Source organism: Equus caballus, unplaced genomic scaffold, assembly GCF_041296265.1.
Source record: "Equus caballus isolate H_3958 breed thoroughbred unplaced genomic scaffold, TB-T2T haplotype2-0000448, whole genome shotgun sequence".
NCBI lineage: Eukaryota > Metazoa > Chordata > Mammalia > Perissodactyla > Equidae > Equus > Equus caballus.
The window spans coordinates 16,740-31,479 of NW_027221892.1; the positions used below are offsets into that span (position 1 = coordinate 16,740).

Here is a 14,740-nt window from a genome sequence, read left to right on the forward strand (position 1 = left end):
AGATTTCCTTGTATGAGCTCTGTATCTTTAGCTCCTGGAACCAGCAGGCTCCGTTTGGGTACTTCCTGCCTGCACATAGCCTAAAAATTCTCTCCAGGCTGTAAGCTGGGGCAATAATATGGCTCACATCTTTTGTTTCATTTCTCTCAGAGATCATTATCTTTCACTGACTGTTGTCTAATATCTGGAAACCACTGTATGTTTTGTCCGGTTTCTTAGTTGTGTGTGGTGGGAGGATAAGTCTTGTTGTTTTCTTTTTAATCCAGTTGTGTTTACCCCATCATTGCTAGAACCCCAAATCTCAAAAATACTACATATTGATAACAGATACATACAGATGTAGTAAAAGTACAAAGAAAAGCACAAGAAGGATAAATTCTAAATTCAGAATAGTGGTTACTTCTGGGGAAGCTGGGAGAAAGAGGAATGTGATTAGGTATAAAAAGAGACCTATAGGGGGCCATCCCCATGGCCGAGTGGTTAAGTTCATGCTCTCCACTTCCACGGCCTGGGGTTCGCTGGTTCGGATCCTCGGCATAGACCTACACACCGCTCATCAAGCCATGCTGTGGCAGCCTCCCACATAGAAGAACTAGAATGACTTATAACTAGGATATAGAACTATGTACTGGGGCTTTTGGGAGACAAAAAAGAGGAAGCTTGGCAACAGATGTTAGCTCAGGGCCAATCTTCCTCACCAAAAAGCGTGCAAAAACAAGACCTATGACTATTTTTATAATATTTTATTTCATAAGCTGGGTATTGGGCACATAGGTATTTGGCTTAGTGTTAGTCACATTTAATATCAGTCCTGAAATATTTCACAATTGAAAGATTTCAAACAGAACAAAGGATTAAGTTTTTTAAAAAGACAAACTGAAAATGCTAGAAGAAAAAGCAGGTATGTCTTAGTGGTGTCTATAACCTTTTACTCCCTCTACAAATGGATGTATAATATGTAAGAAATAGTCTTCAAATTAATATTATCAATCATTCATAAAAAACATTGAGCCGGTCTTGTGCCCATTTCTTTGATTTTTGCTCTGAGAAGTTGATATGGAGAATATATGTATTTCCAGACTGTTCTTGACTTTTAGAAAAGTTTAAGGCACCTTGACTGAAGTGAGCAAACTAGAATCCTGAGTAGGGACAATGAGGTCACATTCTGTGGATTCATTCTTCCAGGTCTGCAAAACAGTAAGAAACCATTTCCTCAGTATTAGAGGGATCAGATAGCAGCAAGACTCGGAAAGCTTCACCAAACTGTCTTCTGTTTCTACCATATGCCTCCCAGAGGAACCAGAACTAGCAATTCTAATGGCCTTGCACAGTTGTAGGAGAACTCCTGCCACTACCATGCATGTATCTATGACTTTCCCTCCTTTATATTTTCCCCTGTGAACATGAAGGACTATAGTAGTAGTTAATTATGTTTTCCGAATATTTCTGATTCTCTGCCTTCCAGGACGTGGTAGGACTGCGATTCCCAGATTCTTGGTTTGGGTGGGGTCATGTGAATAGTTCTGGTTAATAAAGTATAGGTGGAAGAAATCTGTGTCACTTACAGACTAGAGCTTTTCATTGCTGGTGTGAGGCCCTTCAGAATCTTACTTCCTTTTGTCACAGCAACCTGCAAGTTTCAGTTTGGTGGCTGCTCTCTCAGCCTGGGTCCTGGAATTAGATAAAAACTAGAGTTCCCAGATGATCCTTGATGAGATTATGATACAATCAAGAAATAAACCTTTGCTGAGAAAGTGCTAAAAATTCCTTTGTATCATTCAGTTCAAATGTCCCTTCAGAGAGGCAATCCTTGACCACGCAGTCTAAAACCCACCGCAAATATCAGTTGCTGTCTAACACAATCCCCTGTTTAATTGTCTTCATAGTACTCTTTACTTTCAGAAATGGTTTTATTTATCTGCACTTCTTTATTCTATTCCCCACCCCCTGCCAAAAAAAGCCCCCAGAATACTCCATGAGAATAGAAGACTTGCCTGTTTCATTCACTGCAGTATTCCCAGCACTTTGAGGATAGAGAGACATGAAAGAATCAGATTAGCCTGATTTTTACAGGCCATGGTAAGTGCAATGTGAAGTCACTGAAGGGTAATGAGACTCTGACTACTTTTGGAGAATGGACTGGAAGTGGGCAACAGTGGAAGTGAAAGTAGATCAGTCAGTAAACTCTAGCATTGTTCTAGGCAAGATAAAGGGGGGTTGAACAAGTATGGTGTTTGCAGATCAAAAAGATAGGTCTTGTTTATGTGGGAATTAGGGAAGAGAAGCATCAAGAAGACTCTTAGGTTGCTGGCTTTAATAACTAGATAAATGGAGGTGCCATTTAATGAGATGGGGAATATAAGGGAAGAGCACTTTGGGGGGACTGTGGCAGAGAGTTGGATATCTAGAATTTCCTTCTGACTATGTTATGAAGACATCCTAGTCAAGATATCAATTAAACAGCTAGATACTGTCCATGAAAATAATCCATAAGCAATCTATAAACGAAAATATGGGTGAATTTGTTCTGAGCTGAAATCTGAGGACCATGGCCCGGGGCCTTTCTTCCCACAGGAAGAAAGGGCACCAAAGAAGTGAGGTGTACAGAGTGGTTATATACCGCCAAGCAGGACGTTTCACATATGATTGAAATGTCCCTCCCACAATAGTCACAAGATTGCCCTGTCGGCACAGCTCTTGATGGACACCGCAGGTAGTGGGTCTGCTATCTCAGAGGGCGTAGCAGGAGGCAAGTCTGTTGTCTCGAGCTGGGCAGTCACAGGTGAGCACAGCAATCAGTTTCTAGCCTAAGGAAAGACGCTTAAGCCTTAAGGAGATGCCAACTTTGGGAGAGGGAGGGAAGTTGCACCTTTATCTCAAGGGCCTTTGTTCTTGCCATAGGGAATATCTAAAGCAGATATACAATGCATGCTCAACAGCCACGGTCAGGCCCTTTTGGAAAGACAAGGTGAGGCCGAATTAGGTTTACACCAAATGGCTTCCTCATATTCTCCAATATATCCTATTGCTTGCCATTTTTATTTGTCAATACAAACAAGTTGAACTCAGATTTGGGATGCAGATATAAACCTGAGAATTTATAAACCATTTAAGATCACCTGTGTTGGGGAAGTGGGAGAATTCCTCCCCCACCCCTTTTTCTTAAGGTTCTTATGGCTGGTCAAATAATTTAAAAGGCAGGTTAGCAGGAGAAAAATCAAACAAAGTTTAATAGCATGTATACATGGGAGAAACTCAGGAGAAACAGTAACTCAGTCATCTGGCTGAGGCTGCCTGTTTAAATTTCTTCAGCTACAGACAAGGAGGATGTTGGGGGTAGTGATTTGGAGCTTCAAAGGGGAGGAAGGCAACTCCTGGAAATGGAAAAGCAAATGTTTGGTAAATAGAACTTTGATAAGAATGGGCTTAGCAAGGATCCTCCCAGTCTACCAGATACCCAGAGTTATCTAAGGTGATGGCTTGTCCTGGGGACTGGCCTTTATTTTAAATTTCTTTTAGTCAGTTGGGGAGAAGGTGGAATGTTCTTCCTGAGTCTTCTGAGCTTTTATTTTCTTCAGCTTGAAATAATCCACATACCAGAGTGGTGCATCTTGCGGTGGGCGGGGCGGGGGTGTGGGCATGCCCTGAACCCCATCACCTGCATAGGAAAAATAGATTTCAACATTTAGGGGTTAGATAGTATAAGAGGAGCCACTAAAAGTGAGAGAAGCATGGGCTATCCAGAAACCCAACAAGAAAAGTATTTCAAGGAGCAAGTACTCAACTGCTTTGAATGCTGCTAAGAACTCATTTAAGAGAACAGAGAATTTATATTTTTTTCAGCTTTGTTGAGGTATAATTAACATTAAAAAATTGTACATAGTTAATGTATACATTGTGATGAAGTTGGACAATATGCTTACACCCATGATACCATCACCACAATCCTGGTAATAAATATATCCATCACCTCCAAAAGATTTCTTACGTCCCTTTGCTTTTGTGTGTGTGTGTGGGAAGAACATTTAACATAAGACTTATCCTCTTAAGTTTATAATGTTGTAGATCTCTAGAACTTATGTATCCTGCATAACTAAAACTTGATGCTGAACAACAACTCTCCATTTTCCCCACTCCCGTCCCCTGGCAACCACCAATCTATTTTCTGCTTGTCTAAGTTTGACTATTTTAGATACCTCCTATAGGAGAAATCATGCTATATTTGTCATTCTGTGACTGACTTGTTTCAGTTAGCATAATATCTTTTTTTTTATTGAGTTAATGATAGGTTACAATCTTGTGTGATTTCAGTTGTACATTAATATTTGTCATTCGTGTTGTAGGTGCACCATTTCACCCTTTGTGCCCGCCCCCCACCCCCCCTTTCCCCTGGTAGCCACTAATCTGTTCTCTTTGTCCACATTTTTAAATTCCTCCTATGAGTGGAGTCATACAGAGATTATCCTTCTCTAACTGGCTTATTTCACTTAACGTAATTCCCTCAAGGTCCATCCATGTTGTTGCAAATGGGATGATTTTGTTCTGTTTTGCAGCTGAGTAGTATTCCATTGTATATATATACCACAACTTCTTTATCCATTCATCTGTTGATGGGCACTTAGGTTGCTTCCATGTCTTGGCTATTGTAAATAATGCTGCAGTGAACATTGGGGTGCATAGGACTTTTGGGATTGCTGACTTCAAGCTCTTTGGATAGATACCCAGTAGTGGAATGGCTGGATCGTATGGTAGTTCTATTTTTAGTTTTTTGAGGAATCTCCATACTGTTTTCCATAGCGGCTGCAGTAGTTTGCATTCCCACCAGCAGTGTATGAGGGTTCCATTCTCTCCACAACCTCTCCAACATTTGTTACTATTAGCTTTAGATATTTTTGTCATTCTAATGGGTGTAAGGTGATATCTCAGTGTAGTTTTCATTTGCATTTTCCTGATGATCAGCGATGATGAGCGTCTTTTCATGTGCCTATTAGCCATCTGTATATCTTCTTTGGAGAAATGTCTGTTCATGTCTCCAGCCCATTTTTTGATCGGGTGGTTTGATTTTTTGTTGTTGAGTTGTGAGAGTTCCTTATATATTATGGATATCAAGCCTTTGTCAGATATATGACTTGCAAATATTTTTTCCCAGTTAGTGGGTTGTTTTTTTTGTTTCAATCCTGTTTTCATGTGCCTTGAAGAAGCTCTTTAGTCTGATGAAGTCCCATTTGTTTACTCTTTCTGTTGTTTCCCTTCTCTGAGAAGACATGGTGTCCGAAAAGATCCTTTTAATACTGATGTCAGAGAGTGTACTTGCCTACGTTTTCTTCTAGAAGCCTTATGGTTTCAGGTCTCACCTTTAGGTCTTTGATCCATTTTGAGTTTATTTTAGTGAATGGTGAAAAAGAATGGTCAGTTTTCATTCTTTTACATGTGGCTTTCCAGTTTTCCCAGCACCATTTTTGGAAAAGACTTTCTTTTCTCCATTGTATGCACTCAGCTCCTTTGTCGAAGGTAAGCTGTCCATAGATGTGTGGTTTTATTTCTGGGCTTTCAATTCTATTCCATTGATCTGTTCACCTGTTTTTGTACCAGTACCATGCTGTTTTGATTACTGTAGCTTTGTAGTAAGTTTTGAAGTCAGGGATTGTGATGCCTCCCGTTTTGTTCTTTTTTCTCAGGATTGCTTTAGCAATTCGGGGTCTTTTGTGGCCCCATATAAATTTTAGGATTCTTTGTTCTAATTCTGTAAAGAATGTCATTGGGATTCTGATGAGATAGCGTTGAATCTGTAGATTGCTTGAGGTAGAACGGACATTTTAACTATGTTTATTCTTCCAATCCATGTACATGGAATGTCTTTCCATCTCCTTATGTCGTCATCCAATTCTCTCAGAAAGGCCTTGCAATTTTCATTATATAGGTCCTTCACTTCCTTGGTTAAATTTACCCCGAGGTATTTTATTCTTTTTGTTGCGATTGTGAATGGTATTCAGTTAGCATAATATCTTCCGGGTCCATCTATGCTTTTACAAATGGTAGTATTTCCTTAATTTTTAAGTTTGAATAATGTTTAATTGTGTGTCTATCTCGCATTTTCCTCATTTTCTTTATCCACTTGACTATTGATGGACATTTGAGTTGTTTCTATATCTTGACTATTGTGAATAATGCTGCAATAAATGTGGGAGTGTAGATATCTCTTCACAATCCTAATTTCAAGTCTTTGCATATATACCGAGGAGTAGAATTGCAGGATCATGTGGTAGTCTATTTTAATGTGGTTTTTTTTGGTGAGGAAGATTGACCCTGAGCTAACACACCTGTTGCCAATCTTCCTCTTTTTGCTTGAGGAAGATTGTCGCTGAGCTAACATCTGTGCTAATCTTCCTCTACTGTATGTGGGATGCTTTCACAGTGTGGCTTGACGAATGGTGCTAGGTCCATGCCCAGGATCTGAACCTCCGAACCCCAGGTCGCCAAAGTGGAGCACACGAACTTAACCACTATGCCATCGGGTTGGCCCCAGTCTTCCTCTATTTTTTGTACGTGGGATGCCACCACAGAGTGGCTTGATGAATGGTGTGTCGGCCCACACCTGGGATCTGAACCCATGAAACCCCAGCCGCCAAAGTGGAGCGAATGAACTTCGCCACTATACCACCAGGCCAGCCTCTATTTTTAATTTTTCTTTTTTTTGAGGAAGACTGGCCCTAAGCTAACATCTGCTGCCAATCTTCCCCTTTGTGCTTGAGGAAGAGTGGCCTTGAACTAACGTCTGTGCCAATCTCCCTCTATTTTATATGTGGGTTGCTACCACAGCATGGCTTGACAAGCGGTGTATGTCTGCACCCGGGATCTGAACCTGCAAACCTGGGCTGCAGAAGCGGAGAGAGCTGAACTTAACCACTACACCACTGGGCCAGCCCCTACTTTTAATTTTTTGAGGAACCTCCATACTGTTTTCCATAGTGGCTGCACCATTTTACATTCCCATCGACAGTGTACAAGGGTTCCAATTTCTCCACATCCTTGCCAACACTTGCCATTTTTTGTTTTTTGGTAATAGTCATCCTAACATTTGTGAGGTGATATCTCAATTGTGATTTTGATTTGCATTTCTTATCAGATTTGGCAATATGGAGGTTATTCATAGGAAAACGTATGAATCAAAGAGGAGGAAAAGAGAGTCCACGTAGAACTCTTTCAAGAAGTTTTGCTATGAAAGCAAGCAGAGAAATAGGCTCAGCTAGAGGGATTACGGGGTAAAGAAAAGTGGTGTTTTGTCTTTGTTTTTTTAAGGTGAGCGATATTACAACATTTTTTATGATGAAGAGACCATCCAGCCTGAGGAGAGATTGATGATGCAGTAAAGAGAGGGGATAAGGAAAACAACTAAACCCCTAAGTGGGTAGCAGACATAGGAGTCCAGATCACAGCTGGAAAGACTGAAGATTAACAGAAGAAAAGCCACTTCCTTCTCTTTAATATGATGCAGAAGATAAATGCAGTTGTAGGAAGGATTGTACATTTAGTGGTGGGATGTGGGAGAAGTTCCCTATCTCGTGACTTTTTTCTGAAGTGTAAAGGAAAATCATTGGCCAAGAGAGAACATACAAAATAGTCATCGCGGAGAGCGAAAAAGTAAGTTTTCTAAAACCCTGGAAAAGGATGACCAGCTTAAGGTTTGTGATCAGGAATTTAAAGAAAGCTTGTCAACCTGAAAGCCAGTTCTTTGTGGCCAGGAAAGAGGGCAATAATGAAAAGTGTTCTAGAGAGAGCAAATACAGTGATTGTTGTAGCTTCTTATTTACCCTAAATGATCACTTAAAGTGTATAAGTACATTATAATCTATAACAATGTTAAAGAAAATATATAGCTAACAGAAGTTGGCAAGTAGAAGGAGCAAAGAAGTGTGAGAGGTTAGGTGTGTAAGTATCTTCATCTCGCACAGAGTGAGGAGCTAATGTATAATTTTGAAAGTTGAAAATCCAAAAAAACAGATGTTTGAAGTACTTACCTTATTTAAATTATACGGTTTATCATAAAATAACTAAAATACTAAGAGGAAATAGTTTAAATTATCTAAATCCTCACCTGTCATAAGTGAATCCACAATGTCAAAAATTGATAAAACAATTAGTGATTGAGATCCTTTAATTTATAAATATGGAGGCAGTCACCGGAAGAAATAAAAAACAAAGTGAAAAGTAATTGCCTGTGGAGAACTTTTGTCCCTCATTATTATTTTGTATGACTTGATTTTTTTCATAACAAATGTATGCGTTAGTATACTTTAATAAAATTAAAACAGAAACTATTTAACTGCGAATGAAGGCCTTGAAGTCAGGGCCAAGCTTTGATACAACTGGGTAGGTTTTGTCGAGGTGACATTTATTTCCAGCCCCTTCCCGTGCCCTCTGATTGGCTCTCTCGGAATTGGTTTTCTCCCAGTATCAAAGGGATTCACTGCCCTCCTGCCCCTGGCTTCCTCCCGCCTTCACTGAGGAAAAGCACATCTCTGGTTGTTTTCTGCTCCTCAACTTTGATCATTACAAAATGAGTCTATTCTTGGTCTCATTCTTAAAATGATTTGTTTTTGGCGCTCCGGGGCTCGCGCCCCTGCCTCGTGCCTGCGCCGCTCGTATGTAAATGAGGGCGCGTGACGCGGGACGCGGATGGACAAGGGAAGAGAGAGAGTGGCCGCTGCCCTCGCCGCCCGGTGCTGGAGCCCTCGGTGCGCGGCGGAGAGGAGAGGATGCCGGCGGGAACTCGACTCTTGGCGCCACCGTCTCATGCACTGTGTAGGTTTTGAGAGTATTTTAGAAGGGCTTTATGGACCACGGCTACGAAGAGCCCTGAGTTTATTTGAAGGATTGTCTACCATCTCTTGATTCTTCACAGTCAACACCAACAGAGAAACTGTCATCTCAGGGCCAGTCCAACACTGAAAGACTGAATGCCAAGCAGAAAATTAGCTAAATGCACTCTTTCGAAAGAAAGACCTTCCTCAGAACTGTGATCCTAACATTCCCCTAGTTGCTCAGGAATTAATGAAAAAGATGATACGTCAGTTTGCAATTGAGTATATTTCAAAAAGTGGTAAAATTCAAGAGAATAGAAATGGTTCAATTGGACCAAGTCTAATATGTAAAAGTATTCAAATGAATCAAGCAGAAAACTCCCTTCAGGAAGAACAGGAAGGCCCCTTAGACCTCACTGTGAATCGAATGCAAGAACAAAATACTCAGCAAGGGGATGGAGTGTTAGATCTCTCTACAAAGAAAACCAGCATAAAATCTGAAGAGTCGTCCGTATGCGATCCTTCTTCTGAAAATTCAATGGCTGGGAGACTACAGAGAAACAGAGAGGACTATGTGGAGAGAAGTGCTGAGTTTGCAGATGGTTTGCTCTCAGAAGCTTTGAAAGACATTCAGTCTGGAGCACTGGACAGAAATAAAGCAGGCATACCTCAAAAAACTTTACTTCTCCACTTAGAAGCCTTACCAGCAGGGAAGCCTGCATCTTTTAAAAACAAAGCTCGAGATTTCAGTGATAGTTACTCATATAAAGACAGTAAAGAAACTTGTGCAGTGCTGCATAAAGTAGCCCTGTGGGCAAGAGCTCAAGCAGAGCGCACAGAAAAAAGTAAACTCAATCTAATTTAAAGAAAAAAATGAAAGCCTACAATATGAAACTTCACGTCCTACTGTACAGTTAAAAATTCCTCAACTACGAGTAAGTTCTGTTTCAAAACCACAACCTGATGGTCCTGGTCTGCTGGATGTTATGTATCAAGTTTCCAAAACCTCTCCAGTCCTAGAAGGATCAGCTCTCCAAAAACTGAAAAATATACTCCCTAAACAGAAGAAAATAGAATGTTCTGGGCCCGTAACTCACTCAAGTGTTGACTCTTACTTTCTACCCGGGGACCTCTCTCCTTTGTGTCTTAATTCTAAAAATGGAACAGTTGATGGAACCTCTGAAAATACTGAAGATGGATTGGATCGAAAAGATAATAAGCAGCCCAGGAAAAAACGTGGCCGTTATCGGCAGTATGATCATGAAATAATGGAAGAGGCTATTGCAATGGTAATGAGTGGCAAAATGAGTGCTTCCAAAGCACAAGGAATTTATGGGGTACCTCACGGCACTTTAGAATACAAGGTAAAAGAAAGATCTGGAACACTGAAGACTCCTCCTCCGAAGAAACTCCGAGTACCAGACACTGGGTTATATAATATGACAGATTCAGGGACTGGCAGCTGCAAAAACAGCAGCAAGCCTGTGTAGATTACTTGTTAGGAAAATGTTTGTACGTGTGTTTGTGTGTGTGTGTGTATGTGCACAGGTGTGTGTTTGTGTGTCTATATACACACACGTGGGAATTACAGATGCTCACTCTGACAGGAGACATGAAATTTTGCAGTTGAAAAACCACTTACATGCCTTTTGAAAAAAAGTTTTATTCAGGGTTTTCACTGTGGACAGAATTATATAGTTGCTTACTTAATTCTGATAGTTTGTATTTAATCCTTGTATAAATAGGTGAAAAAGATTGAGGTTTTCTTTAGTAGTCAATAGCATAAAGCGTTGTGGGAAAACAAGTAATTGTCAAGTGAAACATTTTTATAGGTGAAAGACCACCCCAGCCATTCAGTTAAACCATCTTATAATGGAAATATGATATTAATAGTTTTTAAACATTTTTACCTAACATACTTAGAGTTACTGTAAGTACGTCAACCAACCAATCAGAGTTTAAATACGCAGCTATCTCCATACTAAGAAAAATTAATATATACAGTATTAGGACACTACAGTGCATTCTATGAAATATGAAATGCACTCAAGTGCATCCACCAGGAATAGACAAGAAAACCTTAAATGATATGTATAATGAAATTTAATATTTATCATTTAACAGTTGTTGTAGCAGGAAGTTGGGGTTTATAAGGTATACACTTTTTGAAAAAAACTGACACATTGTTAACCCCAGGAGCTATAAAATCCTTTAATATAAGATGGAATACTAAGAACAAAAAGTAATTTAAATTTAATTATTAAAATAATTTAATTTTGTTTTTCATTTGAAAAATAAGCTAATGTGTAAGATTAGAAAAGAAAGTTGGAATGCAACTTAGAGCATGTTTATAATGGGCACAGAAAAAGCTTGAGAATGATCATTTTGGTTTAAATGTGCTGGTTGGTTGATGTTATGACTACTTTAAATTTTAAGGATTGTGATAGACTCCTACTATTGAAAAACCTCAGTGTAACTTTAATATATTTGCTGCTGTGACATTTCAAAACATTTTCAGTTTATCAAAAATGAATTACAGATTTCATTTTGGTGGGCGATACATTATCGTTTTGCTAATAACCAAATTTGCAGTTTGTTCAGGGTCTTAAATGGATTTACAAATATTTAACACTGAAGCTGTTTTGAACTTTCAGTAATGTAAACTCTACTAATTGGGCAGTTAGAAGCTGGGCAGTGCATTTTAACTTTTACTAGCCTCATAAAAGAGACCAGTAATTTTTATATAGCAGTTTTAAAATGTGGTTCAGAGTATCCATGTTGGATTTATGGAGTATGCCGTTTTAGTGGTAAAATGTTATAAAGCATGTGCCTCCATATAAAGATTGGGGATTTGCTTCATATGTTCACAGTTCTCCGAGTGCCCCTTTGCTCTGTTAAAAGTCAGGTTCTGATCATTTTTCTAAGCCAGTTTTCCTAAGTCCAAAAGGAATACTTAAAGCTGAATTTAAAAAATAAGTGCACCTTGTCAAATACTTGTGTTTTTACACTTGTGTTTGTGTGTATCTAATAATCACATATACATGTAATACTAAAGAGATTTTCAGCTATTACATTGAAAAACTGCTTACATATGTATAAGGAAACTGAAGAGAGGGAAATACACAACCAAGTAGATATTTGGTCTCTTCGATCTATACTGAACCCTCTTCAGCAATTAATGTTACCTGCATGCTAGGGTATGAATCCTCTCGCTCTTTTTTATTCCCCCAAGAAAGTATACATAATAGATTGCAAAACAGCAGATGTCAGGGTCATCTTTCTTTTTAAAGAATTAAGCCATATTTTGTGAGGGCCAGAACTTGGATGATTTAATGTATTTCCCCTCCCCGCCCCCCGCGCCCCCAGTGAAAAGCAAAGTTAATGTTTCAACACAATTTTATTGACCTCATTATACAGAATTTTACTTGCAAAAATTTGGGGGCTTGAAGGCATTACATAATATTTATATTGTATTGAGCTTTTTTATTCCTCACACTATATTTACATTAATAAATTGATTGAGAAGTTTATAGTAAAGGGATACTTACAGAACACTTTTATATCATTTAAAAGATGACCTGACCAAAAACTTGACAGGATTCATAAAATCAGGGATCATTTTGCTATTGACTTCACAGTGCTCAGTAGTTTTATAGGTAATATTATAGTTAATTTGCCGCGTTTTAGTACTTGTATTATTTATTTTTGGTCAGAAATAGTAAATTAAATATTTTTTGATAGTTTGTAGGTAATGATCAACTCCTAACTTTTAAGATTTTTTTATTTTTTCCTTTTTCTCCCCAAAGCCCCCCGGTACATAGTTGTATATTCTTCGTTGTGTGTTCTTCTAGTTGTGGCATGTGGGACGCTGCCTCAGCGTGGTCTGATGAGCAGTGCCATGTCCGCGCCCAGGATTCGAACTAACGAAACACTGGGTCGCCTGCAGCGGAGCGCGCGAACTTAACCACTCGGCCACGGGGCCAGCCCCCAACTCCTAACTTTTAAAAGAAACAAAATGTTTCTAGTTACTGAGTTCACTTTTGATCATACAAACTTGGAAAGGCAGGGAAATTTATGGCTTCCCCTTCCCCCCAGTGATTCCATTAAGATATTCTCTATGTTAAACTTTCAAAGTACTTTATAAATTTAGTTACCAGTTATTACTTATTAATTGACAATTTTCTGAAAAATCCAGTTTCAGCAGACTTTTAATGAAGGTGAAAGCAACCATTATGTGCTTTCTACTTATTTGAATGTTCCTCAAGTATTTTATATTTTTAAAAAAAAAGAAGGAAAAGAAAAAACGGTGCCTCTGTTTTTAGAAAACTACTGCTCAGTAAAGTTGTTTAAACCATTTCTGGTAGCTAATGATAATTTTATATTAAATTGTATACTAACTTTAGTGAGACTGATTTTTTTAGTTGTTTACAGTACAAATACTTGTATTTGTTTTTTAATTGCAGTATTTCCATTGTCACAGTAATTTAGTAAAACTCTGGCTGCCTTGATTTTGACAGATTTTGTTAATATAAACTGATTGTTAGGCAATTAGTTATATTTATGCATAAATCAATTGCTCTATGATTCATGAATTATTTATTACAATATTTTCTAATGAATTCATGTATCTGTCTTGTGTTGTACTGTAATTCTGTTCCTACTTTGTGTTGTTATATATCTAAATCTGATTGTATGAATTTTAATTGTTCAGTTAACGTGTTTCTAGGTTGTAATTTGTAGTAAAGCTCTTCAGTGCTTTTGCACTTAAATTTAAAAAATAAATAAAAAATAAAAATGATTTGGTTTTGGCTCATGGTAAAAATCAGTAATAATCTAATAACTGAAATTCCCTTCCTCCTCCTGTTCCCATCCCTGCCAAATATTATTTAATGTGTGATCTCATTTAGGGAGATTAGATGGGAGAGTTTTATATGCATGTTTTTGTTTTTTAATCTCAGAAACAGAGGGTTAAATTGATCAGATGCTTCACTGCACGGTGTATTAGTATTACGGTTCATACCAAGTACCTCATGTGATAAATTTATCCCCTTTTATTTTCATCCCCCTCTCTCATTCTCTACCCACCTTGAGAATTTTAACTCTAAATAATGAGCTCAAAAGAATTCATCTCTGTTGGCAGACTGTTAAGGCACTGGGATAGGTAGGGGAAAATTATTTGGGAGTGTGTGAGAAAGAGGCCTTCCCAAGGAACTTCAAATTACACCATCTTTACAGGGCTTGTTTTATTCTTTTTACGTAATGATTCAGTAGTCACTATCAACTGGGACTGGAATTAGGATGGACTTTAAATCTCTTGTTGAGATGTTTTCTTATGGCAAGGTCTCATTAACATCATTTAAACAGAGTATAGCACAACACCCCAAGCAGGTGGGTGCTTAGTAAGTATTATCATGCAGTGATAATGATGATGTAAAACTATAGGCTTCAGGTAAGGGTTGATGACTTATTCACCACACACCTTAAACTACATTCTTAAAACACAGATGAAACTCATTAAATTATTTTGACAGTTTTATATGCTTCATCAACATGTTGGATATGGGATAAACAAACGGCCTACAATTAACTACAAACAATTATTTCCACTATTATTAACGGATGTTCACCAATAGCATTATATAACCTACACAACAAAGAGCATCTACTTGCAAGAAATGCAGCACATTGTTTTTTATTTCCTGTATCTCATTTATTCAATACACATTTTTTCCATGAGAAACATTATTGGTGTTAACACTCATCCAAAAGTTCATTACTTAATGCAAACGATTTTCTAGGTAGAGAAAAAAATTGTATATATTTCTGTAGATGAGGGCACATTTTGCAACATATTTTGTAATTTTCCTCTCAGAAGTATGAAAATTCTAAAGAAAAGATTATGAAATATATTGAAGTGAAACCTCTTAAAGGCAGGAACT

General features: G+C 38.2%; 1 protein-coding gene and 1 pseudogene across 11 annotated transcripts in view; one reads left to right on the top strand and one right to left on the bottom strand.

Annotated features, from left to right (window-relative positions):
- Positions 1-728: 728 nt before the first annotated feature.
- LOC138922086 (uncharacterized) overlaps positions 729-14,740 on the bottom strand; it is a 59,469-nt gene continuing 45,457 nt past the window's right edge. For 4 of the 11 annotated variants that reach the window (XR_011435169.1, XR_011435174.1, XR_011435175.1 and 1 more), the window contains 3 exons: positions 3,598-3,658; positions 1,566-1,671; positions 729-1,187 (listed from right to left, as the gene is read on the bottom strand). Coding sequence is in view for 1 of the 11 variants with exons in the window: in XM_070258917.1 (XP_070115018.1) it covers positions 3,655-3,658 (4 nt within the window). In the remaining 10 variants the exon portion in view is untranslated. Of the gene's footprint in view, positions 1,188-1,565; positions 1,672-1,994; positions 2,024-3,202; positions 3,659-14,740 lie in introns of those variants that run through there. The other 7 variants (XR_011435171.1, XR_011435176.1, XR_011435172.1 and 4 more) reach the window with 3 other exon arrangements.
- LOC138922066 (ligand-dependent nuclear receptor corepressor-like protein pseudogene) lies at positions 8,530-13,599 on the top strand (annotated as a pseudogene).